This window comes from Aedes albopictus, chromosome 2 (assembly GCF_035046485.1).
Source record: "Aedes albopictus strain Foshan chromosome 2, AalbF5, whole genome shotgun sequence".
In the NCBI taxonomy this organism is placed as follows: Eukaryota; Metazoa; Arthropoda; class Insecta; order Diptera; family Culicidae; genus Aedes; species Aedes albopictus.
This window is the reverse complement of record NC_085137.1, coordinates 358911640-358939383: the sequence shown is the minus strand read 5'-3', so window position 1 is coordinate 358939383 and position 27744 is coordinate 358911640. Positions and strand designations below refer to the sequence as shown.

Below are 27744 nucleotides of genomic sequence, written 5' to 3'. Positions count from 1 at the left end.
GGGAGGGGAGGTTGAAAAAGGTCGATTTTTGCGTGACATAATTTGTGTATCACCCCTGTGATATCAGCTGATATTCCTGAGTTCAATAAAAATAATCAAAATCCAAACTCACCTTTGAATCTGCTGCCCGACGTCCTCCTGGTGATGCATATCGGAAGCCACCACATACACTGTGGTTCCATCCGGCCCTTGCTGGGGCGTGTACTGCAGATTGCCCTGGACCACGATCTGGGTGCCATCCATCAGTCCCAGCTCATTGTTGGCGTACAAACTCTCCAGCCCCTTCTGGTCCGTGTAGATGACCGTTTTGTTACCGTCGTTGTAGACGTAATCAATCTGGGGTGCTGCCTTGCCGCTCTGCTCGTTCGGGTCCTGCTGTCCCATCGGTTCAAAGTGCGGTATGGCAGCCTTGGGGTCACCGTAAATAACGTTTTTCGGCTCGCCACCAACGGTGTACACGATCTGCTTGGATTGATTGATGGCGGCCGCTTGATCCGGGGCGGGGTCGTTTGCCGGATTGCCGTAGATTTGCGGCTGTTGGTGCTGGTGATGATGCTGTTTGTCGTCGTTTTCCTTCTCGTACTGGAGGACAGTAGTTGGGAGCTGATCGGCGGTCGGGGTTGACGGACCACCGTCTCCGTGATGGCTGCTGTAAATGGCATTGGGGTCGGTTGGGAGTTTGTTGATTAATTGATCGGTGGTTGTGGCCGGAGCATTCACGATCCTAGTCAGAATCGTTTCGCCGTTCTCGTTGCGCGTGATGATGTGATGCTCGCCGTTGATGATCTCGCGACTGATGATCTGCTGGTTGCCCAAGAGGCGTTGGATGTGTGCGTTGTCCAGCATACGCACTGATTGATCGTCGTCCGGCGAGAGACGGGCCAGTGACTGATGTTGTTGCTGTTGCTGCTGGTGGTGAACATCGCCGTTCAGACCGGACGGTATTAATCTTCCATCAATTACGTGGTCCCCTGGCGAGAGTCGCTGTACGTGTTGATCCTCTTCGTGCGATTGATGAGCATGCTGTTGATGTTGCTGTTGGTGATGTTGCTGCTGTTCTTGGATTAATCTCGAGTGCAACAAGTTCTGTTCTGTATGATCATGATCGGGGGAGGCCAACTGATGAGGATGACCTGCTTGGACGATCGTGGTCAGCTGCTGCGGAGACTGAATACCAGCTACCGTAGTATTGATCTTATGGCCTGGGTTGGCGTACAGGTACACCGTGTTCGTTTCCTTGTCGTAAACTTTCGTTTGACCCACATCTCCAGCGTAGTCTTTGTGCAGATCTAGCACGCTGACATTAGTCATCGTCGCCAGCTCCGGTGGGGGCGTGGGTGGATTCGATTTAATCTCGCTGTGTGCCTGTTGTGGCTGTTGGTGATGATGGTGTTGTTGTTGCATCTCAGGGGAGGAAGACATTTTCGTTCAAAACTTTCACCCGCAGATTCGTTGGCCTCTATGAGATAAATTGCACTTTATTTTCTACTCTAGTCTAATACTGTGTAAAACTGCTGGAAGCACTGTTGAGTATTATTCCTCGTTGTAAAGACGACTTGTATCACATGCTTTATCTTCTAAATCTCACAACCCCTGGACGGATTCGTTGCTTTGCTCTTGATTAATTACACGTCTCTGCTTACATAGCTGGACCTGGAAGCCAATAATAGTCATCATTCACAAAATCACACACACCTCAATTAAACGCCATGCTTTATTCACGCCAATTCAGAGAGTGCGAAACGAATATCCATCCTTTAATAAATTCGAACATAAATCGTTGTCATTGACAGGCTAGCCCCCAGTGGACAAACAGCCCAACGACCACATCGTTGTTAGCACGTTGAGCGCTTGTTTTATGATTAATGCTGTAAAGCCAACGTCGTCGTCGTCATCATCGACGACGACAACGGTGATCAAGCGCAAAGAGTGTCAATCGAGGTTATTAGCCTTTTACGACTGAGCCTTGCTACTTCTCTGGCTGTAGGCCACTTTGCAGCCTCCTGGTAGTAATGTCCCTGGTGATGCTGCTACTGCTGCTGCTGCTACTAGCGGTGGATGGAGGTTGCAATTTAGAGATTGTGTTCAAATGCTTGGTCGTTCGCGTGAGGCAAACCAGGCAACCACCAAAGAGTGTCATTCATTCGCGATCTACAAGTGTGCATTGCGGGGGGATGGATAAAAATGATGATTAAAACAACATCTACCCGTGAGTAAGATACCCAAAAGAGGTGGCGACCGTATGCATCAATGGTGAAAATCAAGAAGCTCTACTTATATTTCTCAAATATACAAACTTTTGCAATTATTTATTGAAATAAGTCGGTACAATATATTGATATAGGCTTTGACGAAGCAATGAATCAACATCGAAAAAAATGTTTTCTTAGCAATATCAAATTGTTAAAGATGATCTTTCGGATCATCAGATAAATTTTTAGTAGAAAACCTGAGTTACTACTAGAACTCACTTTGTGAGTTTGTCGGCAGTGGGATTCGATCCCAGGTCCTCGGCGTGTTAGTCCTAATGGTTAGGATTCCTAAAGACTCACAAACAGTAACAATCAAACTTACATATAAAAGGCTGCCAAATTCAACAAGTTATAGATTTGGATCCCAGCAATAATCGTTTTGTTGGACTTTGTGGTCGTGCGAGTGGTATTACCAAGTGTGTAAAGCCGCACTAGAACTATTTTTTTTTAACCTGCTTAGATTTTTTTCCAAATAAATTCATGAAGCAATCTATAGCATTGCAGAATGATTTCTAGATTATAAATGCAGAAGATTCGGGTTGATTTCTCCGATACAGCTGCATCATAAAAATCATTGAAGATGCTTCTGATTTATCTTCCAGGGATATCTTTAAATACCTACATTATCGTTACTGAATTATTTCGAAAGTCAGTAGAGAAATAAAAAAAAAAAGATGTGGAGCAAATCGAGAAACATAACCCATAGAAACTTCCAGAGGAAATCCATAAAATAATGTCAGAACAATTCCAGGAAAAAAAAACCGAAGATTTCCGGAGAACTACTCGAAGATATTTTTAGGAATTCTCGGGAACGTTTCCAAATTGTCCGAGGAATTTCTTGTAGAATTTCCGAATTTGTTTTCAGAGAAATTCCCTGTAGATCTTTTATAGGAATTCCCCAAGGAATGTCAAGAGGAAGTCTTGCAGGAATTCCTGAAAGAATTCCTGGAGAACCTCCCGAAGGACTTCCGAACGCAATTTCTGGAAAAAATCCCAGAATAACTCCCGGAGGAGTTCCTGCAGGAATTCCTGGGTGAGTGCCCGGAGGAGCTGCTGAGGGATTTTCCAGCTAAACTATTGAAAGAATTTCCTGAGGAACTTCAGAAAAATAATCTTTGAGGAATCCCTGGAGGAGTACAGTAAGCAGCACACAGAGGAAGTCCTATAGGAATGCCTAGAGGAATACCCTGAAAAAAATGTCCAGGGATATTCTTGGAAGAACACCCAGATAAAATCTTGGAGGAATTTAAAAGAAATTCCAAGAACTCCCAGAAGAATTGCTAAAATAATTCTCAACGCAACTTCCGGATGAAAATTCAAGGGCATTCCTGGAGGAATTCAAAGTGGAATTCCTTGAGAAATTCCCAGAGAAATAACTGGAGAAAATGCAGAGGAACTCCATTAAGTTAAATCTTGGAAAGCTTTCAAAAGGAAAATCTGCAGTAATTTACAGATGATTTAATGGAGGATTTCCCGGAGGAATTCCTAGAGAAAGTCCTGTAGAAATTCCTTAACAAATTCCCAATGAAATTCATGGAAAAGCTCCCAGAGGAATTTCTAGAGCAATTCCCAGAGGAATTTATGGAGAAATTTCCAGAGGAATGTCAGGAGTAATTCCCACAGGTATTCATGAAGCGATTCTCAAGAATACTCCTGGGAGATTTTCTTGAGAAATTCCATGAGAAACTCCTAGTTGAATTCGTGAAGGAAGTCTCATATGTTTTTCCTGGAGACATTCCTGAAAGAAATCTCTGATGTATTTCTGGAATAACTTCCAAAGGAACTGCTGAATGAACTTCCAAAGGAACTGCTGAATGAACTTCCATATTTTGACGGAATTCCTAGAGGAACTCCTGAGAAATTCCCAGAGAAATTGATTGAGAAATTCACGGTGGGATTAATGGATAAATTCCAGAGAAATTCCTAGAGTAATTGCTGAAGAAAATCTCGTGGGAATTCCAGAGAAATTCTCAAACGAATTTCTGAAGGAATTCTCAGAGAACTTTCTGGAGGAACTCACAGAAGAAATTTCGAAGAAATTCCCAGGAGAATTCCTGGAAGATCTCCCAAAAGAATTTCTGGTTGGATTCCCAGCGGAATTTTCGGAGGAATTTCCAGAGGAAAGCATTGATAAATTCCCAGAGGAATTCCTGCAGGAATTTGTAGAGGAAACCTCGGAGGAATTCGCAGAAGAATTCCTGGAAGATCTTCCAGAGGAGTTGTTGGATGAACTGCTAGAGGATTTTTTGAGCAATTCACAGAAAACTGCATGGATTGGAAATTTACAGTGGAATTCTTGGAGGAAGTTACATAGGAATTCCAGGAGGATTCATCAGGAGGAAATCTCAGAAGAATAATTTCTGGAATTCCTGGGGGATTTTACAGAGAAATTCATGGAAAATTTCCTGGAGATATTTCCAGAGCAATTTTCTCAGAAATTCCCAGAGGTATTCTTGGAGGTTTTCCAAGAAGTATTCGTTGAAAATTGTCCAGAAGAATTTCTGAATGCATTCTTGAAGGAAAACTAAGAGAATTTCCTGAAAGAGCCAACAGAGGAAACCTCGGACTAATTCCCAGAGGAATTTCTGGAATATCTTCTAGAGAAATTCCTGGTTGAATAACCTTTTTTTTTGAGGAATTCTCAGAAAAAAATCTGTAGAAATTCCAAGATAAATTCATAAAAAATTCAGAGATAAATTCACACAGAAATCCCTCTAGAGGCATTATTAACTTAATTGTAGTTTTTTTTCTTGTACCGACCATTCGAACCCTCTAAGCAGAATACCCTCTTCGAATTAGTGTAATCAGTTTCGTACCATTTAAATTCCACCCTATGTTGCTTATCCTTTGACAGACAGTGGATAACTGACACTGAGGAAGATTACAAGTGGTAGTCGACATACGCGTATCTGTCAAAGGATAAGCAACATAGGGCGGAATTAAAAGGCACGAAACTGATTACACTAATTTGAATTAAGGATGGAATTCTAACTGGAATTCCAGGAAGAATTCCCAGGATAATTGCTGGAGGAATCCGAAAGAGAATTTCTAGAGAAATTATCAGAAGAACTCCAGAAGAATTTTTGGCGAAATTTCCAGGAGAATTCCTGAAGTAATACCCAGAAGAACTCATGGAGGAAATCAAAAAAAATCCTGATAAAATTCCCACAGTTTACCTGGAGGGATTCCCAGAAGAGTTCCTGGAAGTATTTTCAGAAAAATTCCTGGAGGAATTCGCAAAAGAATTCCTGGACGAATTCTCAGAAGAATTCTTGGAGGAATTCTCAGAAGAATTCCTTGAGAAATTCTCAGAAGAATTCCTGGAGGAATTATCAGAAGAATTCCTGGAGGAACTCTCAGGAGAATTCCTGGAGGAATTATCAGAAGAGTTCCTTGAGGAATTTTCAAAAAAAAATCTGGAGGAATTCCCAGAAGAATTCCTGGAGGTATAACCGGAAGAATTCCTAAAGTAATTCACAGAAAAATTTCTGGACGAATTCTCAGAAGAATTCCTGGAAGTATTTCCAGAAGAATTCCAGGAGGTATTCCCAGAAGAATTCCTAATGTTAATCACAGAAAAATTCTGGATGAATTCTCCGAAGAATTCCGGAAGGAATTCTCAGAAGAACTCCTGGAGGAATTCTCAGAAGAATTCCTTGAGGATTTTTTTGAAGAACTCCTTAAGAAATTCACAGACGAATTCCTGGAAGAATTCTCAAAAGAATTCCTGGAGGGAATCTCTGAAGATTTCCTGGGGAATTCTGGAGGAATCTCCGGAACAATGTCCGGAGGAATTCCAAGAAGAATTCCTGGAGGAATTCTTAGAAGAATCCCTGGAGGAATTTCTAAAAAAAAAATTCTAGAGGAATTCCTAGAAGAATTCCTAAAGAAATTCCCAGAAAAAATTCTGGAGCTGTTCCAAGAAGGTATTCGCAGAATTCCTGGAGGAATTCTCTGAAAAATTCTTGGAGGAATTCTCGTAAGAATCCCTGGAGGAATATTCAGAAGAATTCCCGGAGGTACTCCCAATAGAATTCCTGAAGTAATGCACAGCAAACATTCTGCACGAATTCTCAGCAGAATTCCTGGAGGAATTCCCAGAAGCATCCCAGAAGGAATTTCTAAAAAAAATTCTGGAGGAATTCCTAGAAAAATTCCTAAATAAATTCCCAGAAAAAATCCTGGAGTTGTTCCAAGAAGAATTCCTGGAGGCATTCGCAGAAGAGTTCCTGGAGGAATTCTCAGAAAAATTCCTGTAGGAATTTTCGTAAGATTTCCTGTAGGAATTCTCAGAAGAATTAATACAGGAACTCTCAGAAGAATTCCTGGAGGAATTCTCAGAAGAATTCCTGGAGGAATTCTCAGAAGCATTCCTGGAGGAATTCTCAGAACAATTCCTGGAGGAATTCTCAGAAGAATTCCTGGAGGAATTCTCAGAAGAATTCCTGGAAGAATTCTCAGAAGAATTCCTGGAGGAATTCTCAGAAGAATTCCTGGAGGAATTCTCAGAAGAATTCCTGGAGGAATTCTCAGAAGAATTCCTGGAGGAATTCTCAGAAGAATTCCTGGAGGAATTCTCTGAAGAATTTCTGGAGGAATTCTCTGAAGAATTTCTGGAGGAATTCTCTGAAGAATTTCTGGAGGAATTCTCAGAAGAATTCCTGGAGGAATTCTCAGAAGTATTCCTGGAGGAATTCTCAGAAGAATTCCTGGAGGAATTCTCAGAAGAATTCCTGGAGGAATTTTCAGGAGAATTCCTGGAGGAAATCTCAGAAGAACTCCTGAAGCAATTCTCAGCAGAAATCCCGGAGGAATTCTCAGGAGAATTCCCGGAGGAATTCTCAGGAGAATTCCAAGAGGAATTCTCAGAAGAATTCCTGGAGGAATTCTCAGGAGAATTCTTGGAGGAATTCTAAGGAGAAATCCTGGAGGAATTCTCAGGAGAATTCCTGGAGGAATTCTCAGGAGAATTCCTGGAGGAATTCTCAGAAGAATTCCTGGAAGAATTCTTAGAAGAACTCCTGGATGAATTCTCGGAAGAATTCCTGACAGAATTTTTAGAAGAATTCCTGGAGGAATTTTTAGTGAAATTTCCAGAAGAATTCTCAGAGGAATTCCACGACGAAGGGAATTCCTTCGGGATTCCCTTTGTAAATTACTCAAAGAATTTGTCCAGGAATTTTCCAGAAATACTTTTGATAATTTTTATGTTAATTTCTACAGAAATTACTTGAGAACCCCTCACAGATATATTCTGAGAGCTTCTCCAGAAATTCTTCTGAGAATTCCTCCAGGAATTCTTCTGAAAATTCCTCTGAGAATTTTTCCAATAATTTCTCTAAGAATTCCACCAGGAATTTCTTCAGGAATTGTTATGTGAATTCCTCCAGGAAATAATCTGAGAATATATCAAGCAACTCCTCTGGAAATTCCACCAGAAGTTCTGAAAATTCATTCTTAAATTTTTCTAAGCAATCTTCCAAGAACTTTTCTTTAAGCAACTTTTCTGTTAATTTCTTCAGGTATGACTCTGGTAATTCCAATTTTAATTCCACTAAGAATTCCTCCAAGAATTTCTCCAGGAATTTCTCTGAGAATTCATCCCGGAATTCTTAGGAGAATTCCTTCAGAAATTTGTCTGTGAATTCCTCCAAGAATTCCTCTGAGAATTCTTACAGAAGCTCCTTTGAGAATTCCTCTTGAAATTCCTTCAAGAATTCCTCCTGGAATCACTCTGATAATTCTTTTAGGAATTCTTATGTGAACTTCTCCAGGGCTTCTTTGTAAATTTCTCTAGGAATTCCTCTGAAAATTTATCCAGTAATTCCTCTGGATATTCTTTCAAAAAATTCTCTATGAATTCAAGAAGATTCTGAAAGATCTTCTAGGAATTTTGCTGGGTATTTCTCCTCTGTAATTTTCTCCATGAATTTCTCTAAGAATTTCTTCAAGAATTCCTTCGGATTTTTTTTGAGATGTCGTCCAGGAACTTTTCTGAGAATATCTTCAGAATATCTTCTGAGAATTTTCGAGGATTTTTTCTGAGAATTCCTCTAGAAATTCTACTGAAAATTCCTGAAGGATTTTTTGTGAGAATTCCTCCAGGATTTTTTGTGAGAATTCCACCAGAAATTCATCTGAGAATTCCTCCAGATATTCATCTGAGGATTCGTCCAGGAATTCTTCTGAGAATCTGAGAATTCCTGGAAGATTTGTCAGAGGATTTCCTAGAGGAATTCTCAGTGAAATTCCTGAAGGAGTTCTCAACAGTGGAATTCCATAGGAATTCCTTGAGAAATTTTCAGAGGAATTCCTTGAGAAATGCACATAGGAATTCCTGGAGAAGTCCCCATAGAATTCTTAGAAGAACTCTTGGAGGAATTCCCGGAGTAATTCTCAGAGAAATTTCAAGAGAAATTGTCAGAGGAATTCCTGGGGAAATTCACATAGGAATTCTTGGTGAAATTCTTCTTTAGGAATTCTCATAGAAATTCGTGGACGAATTTCAAGGGGAATTTCCAGAGGCATACCCGAAGAAATTTAAAAAGAAATTACTTCCAGCAAAATTCCTGGAAGATTGTCTAGAAGAATTTCTGGAGGGATTTTCAGAGGATTTCCTAAGGAAATCCCTAGTGGAGTTTCTCAGAAGAAATATCCTGTAGGAATTCTTGGAGAAATTCTCAGAGCCATTTCTGGAAAAAATTATAGAGGAAATCCTGGAGGAATTCAAAGAGCAATTCTGGAAGGTCTTCCAAAAGTATTCCTGGTTGAATTCATAGATGATTTTTTAGAGGAATTCCCAGAGGAATTCTCAATGAAAATCCTGGTAATTCTGAAAGTGTTGGTGAAAAAAATTTACAGAGAAATTCCAAAATAAATTTTGAGAAAAAATCTCTTTCGGGATAAATTTTTGTTAACTAATCGTAAATGTCCTCGTAGAAAATCAGCAACTACCAAAAGAAGTACAAATAAGTTATTTGAGAATTTTTAGAAAAAAAAAATTCTAGGGATAAAGTTTTTTTTTAACCTGGAAGAATTTACACGAGTATTTAACAAATACTTAATGCGTGAAACATTTCCAGAAATTCAAAGAAATGCAAACTCCAAAATAAGATTTGACCCACGATGTAATCGATTCACTTTCTAATATTCCAGGTAGTAGCATTATTTCCTATGGTGCATACGTCCCATCCACGACTTATCTGCTCCAAAGTAGCAGCAACACCAATTTTCCCCACAACGCACGCTAACGCCTCCAATTTCACTAGGTAGGTGGGTAGAGTCCCATCAATTTATCTCGAAGTCGCACACTCTCTGAATCCCAAAGCATGGGGCGGTGAGGCGAATGTTGGCATCAGATGAATTTAATCTTTTTTCGTCGTTTTTTTTTCGTTCTTCAGAAATCCCTCTTCAGCGGGTTGTTGGTTTGGTTGGGGAGGTGGGTCGGCAAAACTCATCACACACTTGGACAAAACCGTTTTTTTTTTCTTTCTCTTTACATAATCACTTAATGAGCACTCCCTGCATTTCGCACACTTAACGGTTGTCGGTGATTTTGCCTCTCTTTCTCACCACAAGTAGATGCCGTGCTTCTTTTCTCTTTAACAAATTGACAACTTCTGCTTACTTTTTTCTTGACGGTTTCTTCTTCTTCCACTCGTTATTCTTCTGCGGCTGCCGTTTTTGAGTTGCTGCTACTTGAAACACTTGCGCACTTTAGTGTGTATAAAACTGTCATCGGTCGGAGCGGACATTCAATTTACACGCCTGCTAAATTGTTATCAATTTTTTATCTTTTCTTCACCGTGTGTACAATTCATATGTATGTACTTTTGACTTCTTCTTGGTTGGTTTGATGGCTTTTTTCTTTTCTTTTTTTTCTGCGTCGACCAAATTTATGATTATTCACTTTTCATTCATTCGATTCGAAGGCTTAACTGGTTTCTTTAATACTACTACTATGGCGCTGCACTTAACTTCGTTATGGCACTTGGAAGGTGGACGGATGTCGTTATGGACTTAAGGATAATTATAAAAAAAAATACCAGCAGCAAGAATCTCAAATATTTCGCCCCTCGCAGTATTTCCACTTAATATCACACTTGGTTGAAATTCTCTCTTCTTTTTAAAACACTTAAGCACTTTGTTAAAACTGAATAAAAAAAATATGTTCCTACTCTAAAAGAACGTCACTAGTGGAAGCCCTGTCATTCAAAAATTCTGTCAGTCGTGGTACGCGATTGGCGCCTCAGCTATTCATTGGCAATTATTATTTTTCACAATCATTCGTTCATTCATCATACAAATCCGAGCCTTCTAGCAGTTGCCGGCTTGGATATTGCTGCTGCTGCTGCTGCTGTTGCTGTTGGGGCTGCTGCTAGTGCTACCGGTGGTGCTGTTTGGGGCCGTCGACGGGGCTGCCATTAATTCCATCGGCTTTTGCATATTAATTCCCTTGTTTTCGAACGGTGCTTTTTTCCATCCGATGACGACGACGACGACGACGACGGGGCTCGAGGAGCTGCTATGGGAGCTTCGTGTGGGGGTCTCAGTCTTTGTGTGTCCTGCCTGGTGCGGTGGACGACGACGGGGTCGGGAAGGTCACTGCGGAAGAGACACAGAGAGGAGAATATGCCGGTAGGTTAGTTAGATTGTCGATGAATATTAAATTATAATTTAGAGTTGCACTGGTTGCGAAAAATATATTATTCTGTGTTTCGCTTCGTTCCGAACATATGCAAACAGTTTACTAGCAATCAAAGAGCATTCCAGCAACGTCGTCTAGTACATACAGTAACTGTGTTGAACCTAGGCTGCTGCTGTCCACGCGTTTGATAGGTGTTGTGAGACATAGTGAATAAATTACAAATGCTAATTGTAACCCGCGGAGCTATCATTCTCTCGGTGGCCGTAGCAGCCTCAGCAGCAGTGACAGTCCGTTTGGAAGGCGGCCGGCCTAGTCCTTGTCGAATGAGATACATAATAAACGGCCGGCGGAAAATGATGGATTTGATGTTTGTCTGTTTGTAGGATTTATTGCGCGGCGAAAAATTGTAGGAAGAATCGTATTAATTAGAAGGTTAATCCAAATCACTACTTTAGAGCACATTCATATCAACCGCTGTTGATTTCATCACCTCGATTTCTGTTCACGGTCGTACATTGTCATTCCATGGCAGTAAAGTTTCATTCAAAACTGTAAGCCAAAATTGCATATTGCAATAAAGCTACCGCCTCTGGTGAACTTCCCCGGCATAAAATTGAAATTCGAACCATTCAACACCCCACCGTCATTGATCCGTTCGGAAAAAGACAAGTTAATCAGCATGAAGTCAAATGTGATGACTGTGTACAATAAAATCCACCGAAACGGAACAGTTCGCTGATATTTCCCTCTCTGTGCGCTGCGTACCAATAATTCCGACAGACCATAAACTAAGGCATTTACCGGAGCAAACGTAAATTTTTCGGGTTCGCCCACGCGACACTTTCCGATTATTATTATTGGCTGCGACTGGTCGAACACACATCGAACGACGAACAGTCGAAATCCTGATTTTATTATTTAGTTCTCCGTCAATTGGAGCAGCACTTTAACATGGGATTGGGAGAATTATTTGCTATTTATTTAAATTGGCTGGCTCACCCCCACAAATTGGGAGAAGTCATGCTGAAAGACCTCCAAAAAGAATAGTGGCGCAGCGGTCGGCTCGAATGGCATCGGATCACGTGAAGAGGCTAAATGGACAAAGCGTGATTCAAATGTGCCTTCAATGAGAATAAAATGGAAACTTTTGACAGAAAAAAACTCTTCACTCACCTGGTAGGGTCTTGCACCATTTGGGCAGGTGTACCTATTTTGGGCACTTGACGCTATAACTAAGTCAATTTCAAACCGATTGATTTGAATTTTTGTACAGAGTTAGGCACGGGCATTATCTAACTCAATACAAAAATTCAAATCAGTCGATTTGAAATTGACTTAGTTATAGCGGCAAGTGCAAAAAATAGGTACACCTGCCCAAATGGAATAAGACCCTATATAAAAACATGGCAATAATTTGAGTAATTCGTAAACCAACACTCTAACATCAGATAACCCATAATACAATGCACCATTCGCTATATCGCAAACGACTTTGGTTAATATTTTGTAAATGAAATTTAAGCTATGCTAGAGAGTGAAGGGAATTGGTCGTTTTGGAAAGGTCCCCAAAATGGATGTCAACGGATAAAATTGCATGTCCAGGACATAATATAAACAATGCTCAAATGTCAACGTCACGTGGAATTCATGACATTTAACAGCACTGGCAAATGTGGCGCGGTTTTGATGTGTTTTCCCCTTCTAAACTATGGGGGATGTAATCTGCTCAACAGACAATTGAACAGGGAGGTCCAGGTAATGAAATGCTACACTGAGGCAAAAATTTCTTAAGAAATTCATTAGAGCGTTCTTGTGAAAAATCTCATAAGAAGGCTTTTATGAAAATCATAAGATATCTTATAAAACGTTATTCCCGAAAAACTAAACTTCTTACTCCAACCACCCCAAATTCCGAAGCGTCGATGGCCGCGTGAGTAAAGCACGCGTTCTGCGATCACGACATCCATTGTTCGATTCCATGTTGCGAAGTATTTTTTATATTGCGTAAAACTATTCGATAAGTTGTCTTTTGAAATAATATCATTAGAATCTTTTATAGAAATCTGAACTTTTACTTATGTCGAAATTTCATAAGAAAAACTTCTTCTTAAGATCAGTTTTCTCGAAGAATTCACGAAGAAGATGTCATGAAACAGCAAAAACATTTCTAGCTGATCGATTTAAACATCACATGCACTCTTAGGGGCCATCCATAAACCACGTGGTCACTGGGGGGGAGGGGGGGGGTGTCTGCCAAAAGACCACGAAAAGCCACGAAGGGCTTTTCCTGTCTGTTCCAATAGCATAAAATCAGTTTTTATTCGACTGACTAAGTTGATTTTTCCTGTTCACAGCATGAAACATTGTGATGTCCATTTAAAGTCCGTACAAACAAACCACCTTTGTTATCTTAAGGAAAACAAAATAACATATGGAAAGGTCGAGCATTGACCACGCTAATGCAGAGTACAAAAAGCGAGTTTTTTTTAAGTATTGTACAAAATACAGATCAATGAGAAATTCAGAGAAACTTTTACTTTAATTTTGCATACCTTTCCGCTTTTTTCTTAAGAATACTTGAAAGTTGCATAATGCCAGCTAATTTATATACATGTTCACAAGGTCAGATCAGGTACAAGGTCCAGTTTACCTAAAATTCTATGTCACATATTTCTCTTCTATCAGAAACAAAATAATATGAATACATAGATTCAGGAAAGGAAAAATTCGGGTGATTTTATTGATGATAAAGACTACCCAACTATTATGATACTACTGAATATCTCCAGCTAACACCAAATCAGACTAAATCTTTACAGATCATTTATTGAATGTTTATCGTTTTGCAGATCTCTTGTTTACATTTTACAAAAGCTGCCTCCTTTCTTTGAGGCTGTCTGTCATCCTTGTAAAAATTCCAGCTATTTTCTTACGGTGAAATTTAAGATGTATTTTTTTCTTTGGCCGCAGGAATTTGTCATGTCTCCAAACTAGTATTTTTGTTATTAATAGAAGTGCATTGCATTCTTTGTTTGCCTTGCATAAATGCGTATTTTGTGTGGCAAGCACAATGACACACTATGCTGTTACTGTATTGTTGTTATTTTTTATGTATTATGTTGTCAGTTCAAAACCGAATTAGCGACATTTTTTCTTTGACTTCCGCTGCTTTTGCCTTGCGTTAAACACAACGTCGGAAGTGGGGCGCTGAATAGAGCACCAGGTGTACAATACAGCGCCCCACTTCCGACATTGTGTTTAACGCAAGGCAAAAGCAGCGGAAGTCAAAGAAAAAATGTCGCTAATTCGGTTTTGAACTGAAAACATAATATTTTGCCACAAAAAAAATCGCATATAAAAATACCACGTGGTCACCCCGGGGGGGTCAGCCTGAAACCACGCAAGACCACGGTGGGGGGGGGGAGGGGTCTAAAATGTAGGAAAAAATGACTGTCAATTTCTTGATTTTGCTTTGGCTGACCAAGCCATGTGGGAAATTACACTGTTGAAAATGCTTTGACATCCATGTGCACAACAGAACACGTGCTCGATGAACAAATTGAGATTTGAAATTATGAAAAATTGATCTAATCCCATCCGAAGGGGGTTTGGATTGTGAAAAGAAGATAACCATGTGCGATTGTGGAATCGAGTTCAGTTCTAGGCCTGCTGGCGACGGAGATAGTCGAGTGACTCCGTAGCTTGAAGGAATAGAAGCGCCCGTCTAGCGAATTGGGAGTCGTGAGTTCGAGTCTCACCGGAGTACGTGGATTTCTTTTCATAATTTCAAATCTCAATTTGTTCATCGAGCACGTGTTCTGTTGTGCACATGGATGTCAAAGCATTTTCAACAGTGAAAAATGACTGATCAGTACGCTGATCATAATGTAAATTTGTAAATATTTGAATTCTGTAAATATTGAAATTGTAAATAGTTTTTAATTTGTAAATAGTACCTAGAATTAAGTAATCCTTAAGTTAACCACAACACACCAATGAATTGTACCCGTCACCAAACCTACACACAACACTGTACCCTGTTAAACCCATCCATGAAGAAGAACACTTTGAATTGAATTGTAACCCAACACCAGACCCAACCAAGCAATAGCAGTTCAAAATAGACAATTAAAACGATCGGTCGCGTTCTCTATCATTTCATCCCGTCCTCGCGCAATAAAATCAAGTAGTGCAGTGCAAACCCCATCAACCGAATTCCTCTCTCTATCCGAACCGTATCTGCGGTAGTGGCCAAAGAGTTGGCAATAATCAACCCGTCGGTCGATCGTCAAACGCTCGAGCGTGCGTGAATGCACTGTGAAAGGGTGGGAGCTGGTACCGTGAAGCGTGCCGAAGGTGTGAGTGAAAGTGCCTGAAGCTTGTGCGGAGAGCGATCTTGGTGGTGAATTTCACGTTCCCGTGATTTGGTGCACCGCTATTGGATATAGCGGGAAGAAAAAACTTCCGGTGGCCGGCAATTAGAGCTCCACGCTCGAGCAATGACCACGTGGTTTATGGACAGCCCCTTATTTCTATCTAACCAGTAAACGAAATAATTTACCGTATAATGGGATTGTTCAATGGAATTCGTCTGCATAAGGCAAAATGGTCGATAAGTTATCAAATAAAATGTTACAAACGCAAAAACTTTCAGCGGGTGACATTGCTTTTCATCATTAATAACGAAATATCTTCCTATTACGCAAAACATTGATTGTGGATTATAACTTCAAAATAAGTAAAATAATTTAACAAGTACGCACGCACACTGGTTTGGGACACGCTTGTATGAAAAAAATAAATCCTCGCTCCAGTCGACATTTTTGATTCCATTTAGGTCCCATATGAACTGTGCAAAATTTCAGCGCAATCGGTTCAAAATTTGCATAGGATTTAGTATGGAAAAAGTTACACTTTCAGATAAAAAAAATCCAGAGGTCGCCCCTTATCTCCTTAATTCAAATCAATCAACGCTTCTTGTAGACAAATTATTTATGAAACTTTCCTTCGAAGACCGCAAAACGATTGGATGCTTGTGGAAAAAGTTAATAATTAGGGGAACAGAGCCCAAAATGCCAAGATGGGGTAAAATGGCCCAACTCATAAAATCATTCCTGAATGGGACTTGATCATTACTATTGGTGAATGGTATCAAGATATGTTTACATCGAACATCCTTCTAGAAGCAAGGCCACCAAACCCGCGAAAAATCTTTTGATTTCCCAATGAAAACTAGCAACTTCCGGTTTATCGTGCTTGCAAATAAGGTTTTCTGGTGATTTTATTACCAGCCAAGTGTTTCCAACGAGATTGAGGCACACATGGAGGCGCATAGTTGTTGATGTCTACGCTTTCCATGTTAGGGGTCATTCAAATATGACGACCATCGTTTTGTGGGGAGGGGAATAACACTCCATTTATTGAATATACGAAAAAAAAACCCTAATTAATCCACCTAGCGGTGATGGTGCCTTTCTCGTGCCATAAAGTATCCTTTCAACAAAACACAAGTGATAAATTAAGTCCACTCAATATGGATAAATTTTATATGTGCATGATCGAAATCTCAATTGTGGATTTTTTATAATTCCGAATATCTTCCCCAACTATCCAAGGAGAACGATTTTACTTGGTTTCAGAGAATAAAACAGAAAACAATCGTCGTATTTAATATTGAGGCATCATATAGATATTCAAGTAATCATTTGAATTATGACTACAGTAACAGAGACGAAAATCAAAACCTTTCAAATGTGCATTAATTGCGTTATTAGCTGCAGCACTAACGTCGAGTAAACGCCGTGATGCATGCAACACTCAAACCACGTTATTTCTTGGCGTGTTACATTTCGTGGCGCATTTTTCCCGTAACGGGCAACGGGCGGCGTGATTTACCCCGAAAAACTGAAAAACACATATTTCTGGAGCAACATTTGAAAAGGGCTCAAGAGGTCTTGTGTCTTTTTTCGAAAACGCTCCGTAGGGCATAACAGCAACTCGCCCACGCAAATGAACACCGTTGTGTGTGTGTGTGTGTGTGTGTGTGTGTGTGTGTGTGTGTGTGTGTGTGTGTGTGTGTGTAATCCAACTAACCCCCACTGTCCGGCAGTGGTATTATGGAAGAAAGTTTTCTGCAATATCATTTTGATGTTATTGCAAAAAGCTTTAGTCCGGGAGTTAGAAGGTGATAGCTCTATTGCAGATTCAGAGACCCATTTCAGAATGGCTGGAGAGACACGTCCATTCAGAAGTCACTTTCACTTACAATAAGCCCCGCATGTGTACATTACCGTTATCATTTGGATAATGATAATGCAAACACACTTCCTGATTCAAAGACAATCTTTGAAACTGGCGCGTATTTAGTTCATTTTGTTGTAGTAAAAGTAATCAGAACATTCTCACCGGAATCCATGCAATCCAAGGTAGCGCTGCCATCACCATGGCAACGTCTTCATTGTGCAGTCAGGCCTCTTCCTCGTCTCGCCACCGTTGCGCTTGCAGTCAGTCATCATTTGAACACACGTCAGTTTAGCTCCCACGAAATTATGAATGTTAAGCCACACGGGATGATTCTGTAATCCCTCGCGAATCACTGATGGTATGGCGGTAGTTTAATAGTCACATTACATAAAAGACACGAAACAAAACTGCAGTCATAGTGGCTTTACAAAAACTTTACAATGGAAAGCTACTGGAAGGCGTAGCGCCATTGCACCGTAGCGCCATGAAAACGCGAAATAATCAGCATATTCCTACACTCTCGAAACGAATTTTAGCACCGTTTCCTAACCCGAACTACTTTAGCAGCGGCATCGTGAGCGGCATTCAAACACACACAATCTTTGAAAACTCCCGCTATCGCACGATTCATTTGGTAATTATTATTTTTTTTCGAATTCCATCAATCCATTCCTCACTATTAAAATTCTCACAAAACAAGCACTCTTTCACACGCGGAAGCTATCCGGATGGCGTAGCACCGGCCAAACCGTCAGCAGAATCACAAAAAAAAATTGCGAACGCGAAAGAAACGCGACGAGCAAAACAAAACACGTCTGCACGCGGCTACGCCTACCACTCGCCAGCTCGCCCACGCAAATGAACACCGTTATCCAAAAAATCGAAGTTTTCTCTATGCAAAATCGAATCGTGTAGTTGTCATCCATCACTAACGATCCATGCATGAATGTGATTATGGCAACATGTTCTGTGCATTCGGGAGAGAAGGACTTCTTCTTCCTCTTACCCGTTGCACTCGCGACTAACTTTTCGGAAATTTCTTAAACGTGCTCGCTCGAATGCTCACACAGGAAACGTCAACTTCGCGAGTGTAATGATCAAGGAACTGGTTACGCTATCGATGGCTGTATTTGACGAAACTGTGTTACCTTCGCTTTGCAACCAATGTTCATTTACGCAGCGTGCGTCGACTCACACACGAGTGAGATGATCGTGATTCGATTTCAGGACGATTGCCGTACTGATTCGTCATTCCAAAACACGATTTTGACAATTTGGGCTGGATGATCGGACAAATCAGTCGATTTCGGGATGGAGCTTCCGTTCAATGCACCTAACCGCCGTCTAGCACGTTAGCGCCGCTCTTTCGTCGTCGTCCTTTGCTCTCACATTCTCTCCTACTCTCGTTGTCTTGGTGTGCAGTGTGCTGCGGCGGCCGTCGTCGCGGTCGTCACCTGCTAACCAAATTACACCTGTCGCTCGGGTGAAAAATGCTGGCCCGGATCACTAAATCGGCTATAACTCCGGAACGCCTTGACCGATCCTAACCATTTTCGATAGCAAACAATGCGGTAAAATTCCGGTTCGATTCGAGCTATAATCCGAAAAATCGGCCAATGGGAAGTGCCTTAAAAGTGAGTGAACTTATTTTGTTCACAGACACACATACATACACACATACAGACATCATCTCAATTCGTCGAACTGAGTTGATTGGTATATGTGACTTGACCTTCCAAGCCTCCTATCGAAAAAAATTTTTTTTAGTGAACATACAGCCTTTCAGTTCACTTAGGTGAACGAGAAAGGCAAAACGGGACAGAGGGCGGAAAAAGAATCGGAAATGCCCGAAAACTGATGGACGTAATTTTTGAATGTTTTCATGAAGTGGCATCTTACCCCATTTGCATATAGTTAAAAACCTCACCATCTGAGGCTAAACTCAATGCAAAGGAAATCAAATTGGGTTAGGGATCCATGTATGTACTAACTCTTCGAAGACTGGAAAGTGCTAGTACGCAAGGAACATACTAGAAACCTTATTACTGAACACATGTTCCATTATTGGAATGATATTGCTGCTAATGTTAAAACCCGGGTCCTAAACTTCCTACTGGGGAGAATTTAGCAGTAAAACAAGGGTGATGCCAGGTTTCCGATGCATGGCCAATATCAGTACTCTTCTGCTTGCGCTAAATTATAGTTTCACCGATTGCGCTGAAATTTTGCACAGTTCATATGGGACCTAAATGGAATCAAAAAAGTCGACTGGAGCGAGAATTTTATATTTGTCCCATACTAACGCACATATGGGGATAATGATTGAAAGAAGACTCTCTTGCCAAGTAAAATGGGAAGTTTGTTATAGCTGGCATGTCGGTTTGTCGGAGCTACAAGGATCGAGTTTGACTCGTTTTTACACATCCTCTTGACAAGATTGTCCGGAGTTATATCCTCCCCACATGAGGCAACCATGCGCACGCATTGTACGAAAACGTGGGCAAACGAACAAAACGTGTTCCACCATTTCCTCTAAACCCGCACAAATCAGACATTCGGGAGAACCCGCAAGACCGAAACGGTATAGATACTGCCAGAAGCAACCATGGCCCCAAAACGACCTGAATCAGTTGAGATATTACTTCCTCATATCGTCTATTATTTCAGCTATCTACCCTATGAATTTACCTATGTGTCGACCTTCCTCTGGTTCAACTTTCTCATGCGCGCTGCCATTTGATCGTGGAGAGCATATTGGGGACTACGAAGGTGATGATTTTGTTTGCGGTTTTCGGTGAGAAAGTGAAGGAGGGAAGATTTTTTGCTTTTTTTCACTCATACTCCCATAAGAAACCCCGTAGGAAGAAAGAGTGTTTCCCGGATCATCAACCTTCGTAGTCCCCAATTGGCAGTCTTGCGTATGCCTCTTGTACCGCGCATTTCGAAGCACTCACCACTCGCGTCGTGTGACACGATACGGTACGCGCTCGCAACTCGCAGGCCACACATCGGTTGTCAAAAAGGGGCCGGGTCACAACGTCCGAGGCCATACAGTCCCGGACATTAAGTCGCGTTTTTTTGCGAAATAGCGTCCAAAAGTTTGGATGCGTCATAATATCCTATGTGCCTTCTTTCCTTGGACTTCGTGGCGTATCTGCAAGTTCGGACGTTATGCCCCGGAAAAATGCGCCATAAAGTCCTGGGACTTTATGGCCTCGGACGTTATGATACTGCGCCTGTCAAAAAGTCAAAAAGTCGAAATAAAAAAATAAGTAGGACAGAAGGTCGAAATGACAAGTGGTCAGAAGGTCTAAATCAACATTCTGTTGAGGATGATCTTTTCGAGCACCTTCACAATATTTGTCTATACGCCGACGGATCTTCGGGTGGTTTCCCCGCCTTTGGCAATAGAACCAGGCCCTGCCGCTTTTAAACCGCTGGGAAAACTCATTCGTCCAAGTTCGGACTTGGGGACTTACCTACACTAAGAAACTTTGCTATCCCTCTCCGCATCGCCAGCCCCAGTCCCCGGCTGTCCTACGAAAGGAGGCCAAGGTTATGAACACGGCACGCAAAATCCCATCGATGATCATCCAACACATTTCTGAAGACTTCTCTGTAGGAGCCATCACACCTCTTATCTTGGCCATGACGATCCTGTAGGCATCATCCCACGGATTGTAAATGGAACTCGTACAGAGACCCTCACAGCAGGCTTGAGCATTGCTTGACCTTGATTCGGTCTTCGGTGTGTGTCATTCGTCCCTTCGATCTTTGTTGCGACTCTGACAAAGTACTGTCATGGTAAAATCAGAACTTACTCAAGGTTTTCATATTGCAGCACTCGTATACTGGCACGCTCCAATAGAGAGGGATGCATAGTGCCCAATCAACAATTATTACCCTCCCAGAACACCATTAATTAATGTTTCACTATTTTTTTTCTAATTACCATAGAAGGTCCTTCTTACAGGAATACCTAAGAAAACCTTTAAGGATTTTTTTGCAATTCCTCATCGTAATAGGCTGTTTTACCTCACGCAAATCTGACAGGAAAAGGCCTACTTTCCCACACCAAATTAACAGTGCTGTAATGGTTCATTACAGCACTGATTTGCGTTGCGTAATGAACCATTACAGCACTGTTTTCAGTTTTGATCAACTTCTTGATGCTTTCTAGATGCAGTTTTGAAAAATTGTGACAACTGCACAGTATAACCTGCTATGATCAGATTTTCTCAAACATGGCTATGAGCATCAGTATGCAGTTTTATGAAAAAAAATGTTCAAGCGGTAATTTATGAACTTGCAAAAAACGTTGTACGCAATTCGGTGCAGAACTCGAATTTTACAGTACTCGTCGTAATTATCCAACTCGGCAAGCCTCGTTGGATAAATGTACAACTCGTGCTGTAAAAATCTTCATTCTGCACCTTGTTGCGTAAACTACTATTCTGAGAATTATTTTAAATGCATTCCTTTCCTTTCATTTTCTCCACGATGACCTCCAGGGACACCGCCGGAGATTTCTTAAAGATTTCATTCAGGTTTTATTAAAATTTCTCCGGATTTTTTTTTCACAGAAAGCAGATTCTTGGAGGATATTCTAGAATAATTCAGCGATCATTGTTACAGGTTTTCTTTTAAAATGCATTTTTATCCATGTATGTCTTTGAAAATTTCTTCAAAAAATCTACGCGGAATTACTCCACAAATTTTCCTTGGGACTACTTCAGGATTTTCTGAAGAAATTTCTCAAAAGATTCATCTTGAAACTAGTCCACGGGTTTCCTCCAATAATTCTTCCTGGGGTTCTTTTAGTAATGTTTTTAGGAAATGTTCGATGCATGTATATCCTCAAACATTTCTGAGGGTATTCCTCCAAGAATATTATCAGAACTTCCTTCACAAGTTTTTATAAGACTTCTCCTGAAATTCTTCCAGAAATTTCTCCAAATATTTCTTCAAAATATTCAATTTCAGAATAAAACTTTCATAGAGATACGGAGATTTTTTCAAAAGTTCTTCTCAGGATTTCAGTATGAATTTCAGAAACTTCTCGAGCAACTCTGTTGAAAATTACTGTTAGAATCATTCAGGTGTTGTTTGATTTGTTCAGGGATTCTCTAAGGCATTTATTTAACAATTCCCCAAGAAAATTCTTAATAGATTCTTCTGGAAGTTCTTCAAAGGCTTCTCCACAACCCGAGCAGGAACGAATAACTGACACATAACTGCAGCATACCAAAGCCAGATATCATACCAAGACAAGGTATTGGTCGGTTACCCAGGTATTGGAAATAACTCATTTTGGTATTTTGTAGGTATTGATAGAATACTTCAACGAGTTATTGGTTTGGTGTTGAGGACTGCTTGAGGTATTACTGAATTATGGAAAAATCGCCGATTATTATTTAGGTATTGCCATACCTGATGTCATTATTCACGTGTTATGCACAGAATACACACCAGTTATTATTTAAGGTATTTTACCTCTTATGCAGGGCTACTTAATACCTCATTCAGGTTGTAGGTATTCGGATTTCCATACCTGAGTTAGGTATTCTTCAGCTCTTTTCTCCTGCTCAGGAAGTCTCTGTTAAGATTTGTTCAGACTTTCGTTCAGGCATTTACTTAGAATGCATTCTTAGGCATTTTTTAGGAAATTCTTCTATAAAAACACGTAGAGAGTTCTCCATTTCTTCCTGGTATTCTTTCAAAGGTTCCTTCAAAAATTATTTGTTTCAAAAACTTCTTCAGTGGTTATACAAAGATTTCATTTAGGTTTTTTTTATTTCCACAGGATTCCCCACAAAAGTCACTTCTTGTAGTTCTTTGAGATGTATGTTTAGAAATTTGTAAGATTTTCTGCGGACCCAAATGTCGACGATCCGTCGCGGTCAACGTCTGAGACCAAAAAAGAGTGAATCAACGTCAGAGCATAGTTAGGATGGTTGAAAAAGTAACATAGAACAGACATACGGTTCATTTCGTTCAACGTGTACGTGTACAACGTGTACAAAGATGAACTGTTAGGATGAACTATATAGCTAGGGGTGTGATAAGCAATTCAAACTGCACGTTATGTCAGTACTAAAATCGACCAGGCTTTATTGTAATCGCTAACATACTCCACCCCCACCAACATCTTCGATGGGAAGCAAACAAAGCTTACTAATGGATCTTTTTATTTCACCTTTGGCTGTCAATAATGTTGCTACACGGATGTGCGCATCCGGTCCGGGATGCAGCTTTATCACTCGCCCCGTAATCCAACTATTGGGAGGTAAGGCATCGTCCTTCACCAGGCAAAGTTGTCCGACCATCAAATCTGGGTGTTCGGTAGACCATTTTTTTGTTCTTTGTTGTAGATTGTTGAGATATTCAACATTCCATCTTCTCCAAAATAGTTGAAGATTTTTCTGGATTTCTTCGTATCTAGTCAATCGATTCATAGGTGTTTCGAGAAAGTTTTGATCGGGAAGAGCGATGATAGGACCGCCCACGAGAAAATGTCCGGGTGTTAAAGGATTTGGATCGTGAGCATCTGAAGATAATGGCGATATTGGTCGCGAGTTCAAACACCCCTCGATCTGTTTAAGAAGTGTTAACATTTCCTCATATGTTGGAAATGTCGACCCCAATACACGTTTCATGTGGTGTTTGACGCTCTTAATACCAGCCTCCCAAATTCCCCCAAAATTTGGAGACCTGGGAGGTATAAATTTCCACTCCATTTGTTCCATAGCGCAGTATTTTCTTAGATCCGGTTCAATGGTGTTGTTGAACTTGTCTATCAAGTGCTGGATTTCGTTTTTGGACCCAACAAAATTGGTAGCATTGTCACAGAACATTGTAGTACTTCTTCCTCGTTGGCTGCTGAATCTCCGTAGAGCTGCAATAAATGCTGCGCTTGACAAGCTGCTTACCAGTTCGAGATGAACCGCACGGGTTCGTAAACAGATGAATAACGCCACGTAGACTTTGAGAGTCTTCTTTGTTCTGACAAAGTTTTCTTTGATCAAGAACGGGCCACCAAAATCGACACCGCAAGTTTCAAAGGGCCTACCAGGTCTTAATCGAACTTCTGGCATGTCGCCCATTATTTGCTTCAAGGTTTTTGGACTGGTTTTAAAGCAAGTTAGACATTTGTGGACCACCTTGCGTGCCAAACTTTTTCCATGAATTGGCCAGTAATTCAATCTGATAGCATACAACAATCCTTGAGCTCCGACATGGAGATGAGTGGAATGCGTATCGATAGCGATTAGCAGGGTCACGTTACATTTCGCTGGTAGAATTACCGGATGTAGTTGATCGTAATCTAGTCCGGCTGCTGCGATGCGACCACCGACTCTCAGCAGTCCCTCTTGATCCAAGAACGGCTTTAGCGTCAGCAGCGAGCTAGATGTACTTATTTCTTTATTGTCGGTGAGTAGTTTGATTTCGGTATTGTAGTGCCTTTTTTGACTAATCTTGATGACACACTTCAGTGCCTCCTTAAGCTCCCCAGCTGACAACGAGCCATTGAATTTGTTTCGTGATAGACAATTTATCTTGAAACGCAAGCAATAAGCTACCACTCGTTGCAATTTTCCAATGCTTGAATATCGCTCGATTAGTGTGTAGTCCGATGTATCAGCTTGATCGGCTTGCCGACCGTTACTCACATTTCGTGTTATGAAACAATCCTGTGTGAAAATAAATTGATTTAATTCCATTTTAACAACATCGTATCAATCACAGTTACCAGTTGCTCAATAGGAGCTTGATTCCATGGTTGTTGGCATTCTGACAGGAAAGCTGGACCATTCCACCATAACCGATTTTTGATCAACGCCTTTGCGGAAGAGCCTCTGGAAATTGGATCAGCAGGATTGTCCCCGGAGCTGACATGATACCAATCGTTGATAGAAGTCACTTCGTTGATTTTGCTAACTCTGTTGGTGACGAACTGTGGCCGCCGTTTGGATGGGTTTGCTATCCAATCCAATGTAACCGTAGAGTCAGTCCAATAGTACTCTCCTTGGATTTTAACCGTGGTAGCTGCCTTAACCTTCGTCATCAACTCTACTAACAGTGTTGCAGCTCTCAACTCCATTCTAGGTATAGTCGTGTTCTCATCCGTATTTTTCTCACTTGAGGGTGTAACCCGTGACTTCGAACACAGAAGCTTGACTTGTACACCATGGTTTGTAACGGTTCTGACATAAATTGCCGCGCCGTATGCTCTTTTTGCCGCATCCGAAAATCCATGTAGCTCAATGGTGTTGTTGGGACAGGGTTCTGTAGCGGAGATTCGCCTAGGAAACTCGATGTTTTGAATGCCAGGCATTTGAGCAGAAAACCATTTCCACTTGCTTGCAATTGCATTTGGCAGCAACTCATCCCAACCAAGTTTTTGAGCCCAGATATCTTGCATTAGAAGCTTTCCATGCACAATGACAGGACACAGAATGCCTAGTGGGTCATACACTTTCTGTATTTCCGATAAAACCGAACGCTTTGTTATTTTTGCATTCATCTGGAGTTCGCTATGAAATCCAAAAACATCCGATTCCGAGTTCCATCTTAGTCCTAGGATTTTGACCTCATTTGTCTCCTGACTATCATCAACCACGGTTGGACAATTGGACTTCCATTTGTGAAGCTTGAAACCGGCACCACTCAAAATCGTTGTAATGTCTTCCTTCATCTCCATAAGCTTCTCTGCGTCATCAAGGCCAGTCAACATGTCGTCCATGTAGAAGTCCATTTCAATCACCTTACTGGCTTCTGGAAAGGCTGCTGCGGACTCGACTGCCAGCTGTTTGAGACATCGTGCCGCTAGATACGGAGCTGAACATGTACCATATGTTACAGTATTGAGGCGGTACGTGTCAACTGGATCTTCGCTCGAGAATTGCCAAAGAATCAGTTGTAACTGGGAATCATCTTCATGGACTAAAATTTGTCTAAACATTTTTTCCAAATCGGCTATCAAAACAAACTTCGGAAATCGGAAACGGATTAGGATGTTGAACGTGTCCTCTTGAATGGCTGGTCCAGTCATCAAAACATCATTGAGCGATAACCCACTGGATGATGGTGCTGACCCGTTGAAAACTACCCTTAGCTTTGTGGTGGTACTCTCGGGTCTCAAAACAGGATGATGAGGACTGTAGAAAATGGGCCCACTTTCCTTAATTCTTGCCAAATCATTTTTGCTCAGCTTTGACATGTGTCCAAGAGCCACATATTCCGATACGAAACTGCTGTATTGTTGATGCAATACTGGATTCGCATCGAACCTTTTTTCAAGCTTTAAGAATCTCGCTAAAGCCAATGTTTCTGAATCGCCAAGATGATCTGCATTTGATTTTCGTGGGAGACGAACTACAAATCGTCCATCCTTCGAACGAGTAGTCGAGCAATTGCTCACACAAGGATTCCTCTTCAGTCCACCTAGGGGACAATATGTTGTTTGCAGATTCATTTATGATCATCGTTACTTCTCGGTTGGCTTTCATGTAAGCAGGACCTCCGCCAACCACCCAGCCCAATGCAGTATTTTGAATGTGCGGCAATTCTTCTCCAATTTGCTTATTGCCGCTCCGAATGATATCAAAGACCGTTGACACACCTAGCAGCAAATCAACAGGTTTGCTTAAATGGAACGAAGGATCCGCCAAATCGATGTCCGAAAGATTCCATTGGTCCGTGTTGATATCCTTAGGTGGAACACATCCTGTTATCGTTTCCGTCACTAATACTGGCACTGTTCGGCGATAGCTTGACACACGTGATGTGATGCAAATCATTGCCCTCTCATGGATCGCCTGTCCGCATTGACCAAAACCCTGTACATTGACCCTCGTGGCATCAGTAGACACCCCCAATAGGTTCAACAACGATTTAGTGGCAAAGTTAAATTGTGAGCCTGAGTCGAGTAATGCTCGACAGAGTATTGGAGCCCGATCAGTGGTATTCACCCGTACCGATGCCGTGGGAAGTATAGCTTCTTGCGTTGATTGATAAGTCGTTGCGATTTGTGGTTGATCCTGATCAGCTTTTCGAAGGAGCTCAATCCCGCTATGTACCGCATCTCCGTTTCGTCGCGGCTTTGGATTTCATCGGGAAGTATCTGTTCCAACATAGTTTGATGTTGGTCGTAGTTTCGGTAGCCGTCTTTGAGCATTTCGCGCCTTGTTTCCAGCGAAAATACGTCCCCTTGGAATGCCGAAATGTTGTTGACGATATTTTGGACGCGGGACATGGCATGATTCCGCTGTGCAATCAATCGATTCAGCTCTTCTTGAGTGATGTACAGAATTGTCTCTGTTGAAGTGGACTGCTCGTCCTCCACTTCCACGTTTGCCTCCCGATCTATTTCTTCCTCCATGATTACCAAATCGCCGAAAAGATCCGGTTCGAAGGACCAAAATGTAAGATTTTCTGCGGACCCAAATGTCGACGATCCGTCGCGGTCAACGTCTGAGACCAAAAAAGAGTGAATCAACGTCAGAGTATAGTTAGGATGGTTGAAAAAGTAACATAGAACAGACATACGGTTCATTTCGTTCAACGGTGTACAAAGATGAACTGTTAGGATGAACTATATAG

The 27744-nt window shown here is 41.2% G+C and overlaps 2 protein-coding genes across 9 annotated transcripts in view; both read right to left on the bottom strand.

The window, feature by feature from the left end:
- LOC109406167 (protein grainyhead) overlaps nt 1-27744 on the bottom strand; it is an 827965-nt gene that overhangs the window by 666164 nt on the left and 134057 nt on the right. For 7 of the 8 annotated variants that reach the window (XM_062852842.1, XM_062852845.1, XM_062852841.1 and 4 more), the window contains exons 2-3: nt 9880-10856; nt 113-1653 (exon numbers count right to left, since the gene is read on the bottom strand). In XM_062852842.1, the coding sequence (XP_062708826.1) occupies nt 113-1422 (1310 nt within the window). In that variant the 5' untranslated portion in view covers nt 1423-1653; nt 9880-10856. Of the gene's footprint in view, nt 1-112; nt 1654-9824; nt 10857-27744 lie in introns of all 8 variants that reach the window. The other variant, XM_062852840.1, reaches the window with a different exon arrangement.
- LOC134286763 (uncharacterized) lies at nt 10569-26942 on the bottom strand. Its single transcript, XM_062848433.1, has 5 exons — nt 26564-26942; nt 24893-26490; nt 24358-24833; nt 10720-10856; nt 10569-10669 (listed from the first exon to the last, which is right to left on the bottom strand). Exons 1-5 carry the CDS (start codon nt 26940-26942, stop codon nt 10569-10571), a joined length of 2691 nt encoding a protein of 896 aa, XP_062704417.1.

Bases quoted from the DNA above. Each gene is read 5' to 3' on its own strand.
- LOC134286763 (XM_062848433.1), bottom strand. From the start codon at position 26,942: ATGATTTGCATCACATCACGTGTGTCAAGCTATCGCCGAACAGTGCCA. The intron at 26,491-26,563 runs GTGAGCAATTGC...AATCAAATGCAG, and splicing joins GACTGAAGAGGAATCCTTGT to ATCATCTTGGCGATTCAGAA. The intron at 10,857-24,357 runs GTATGCTATCAG...TCTCTTCCGCAG, and splicing joins GTCGGAGCTCAAGGATTGTT to TGACCTTCCCGACCCCGTCG.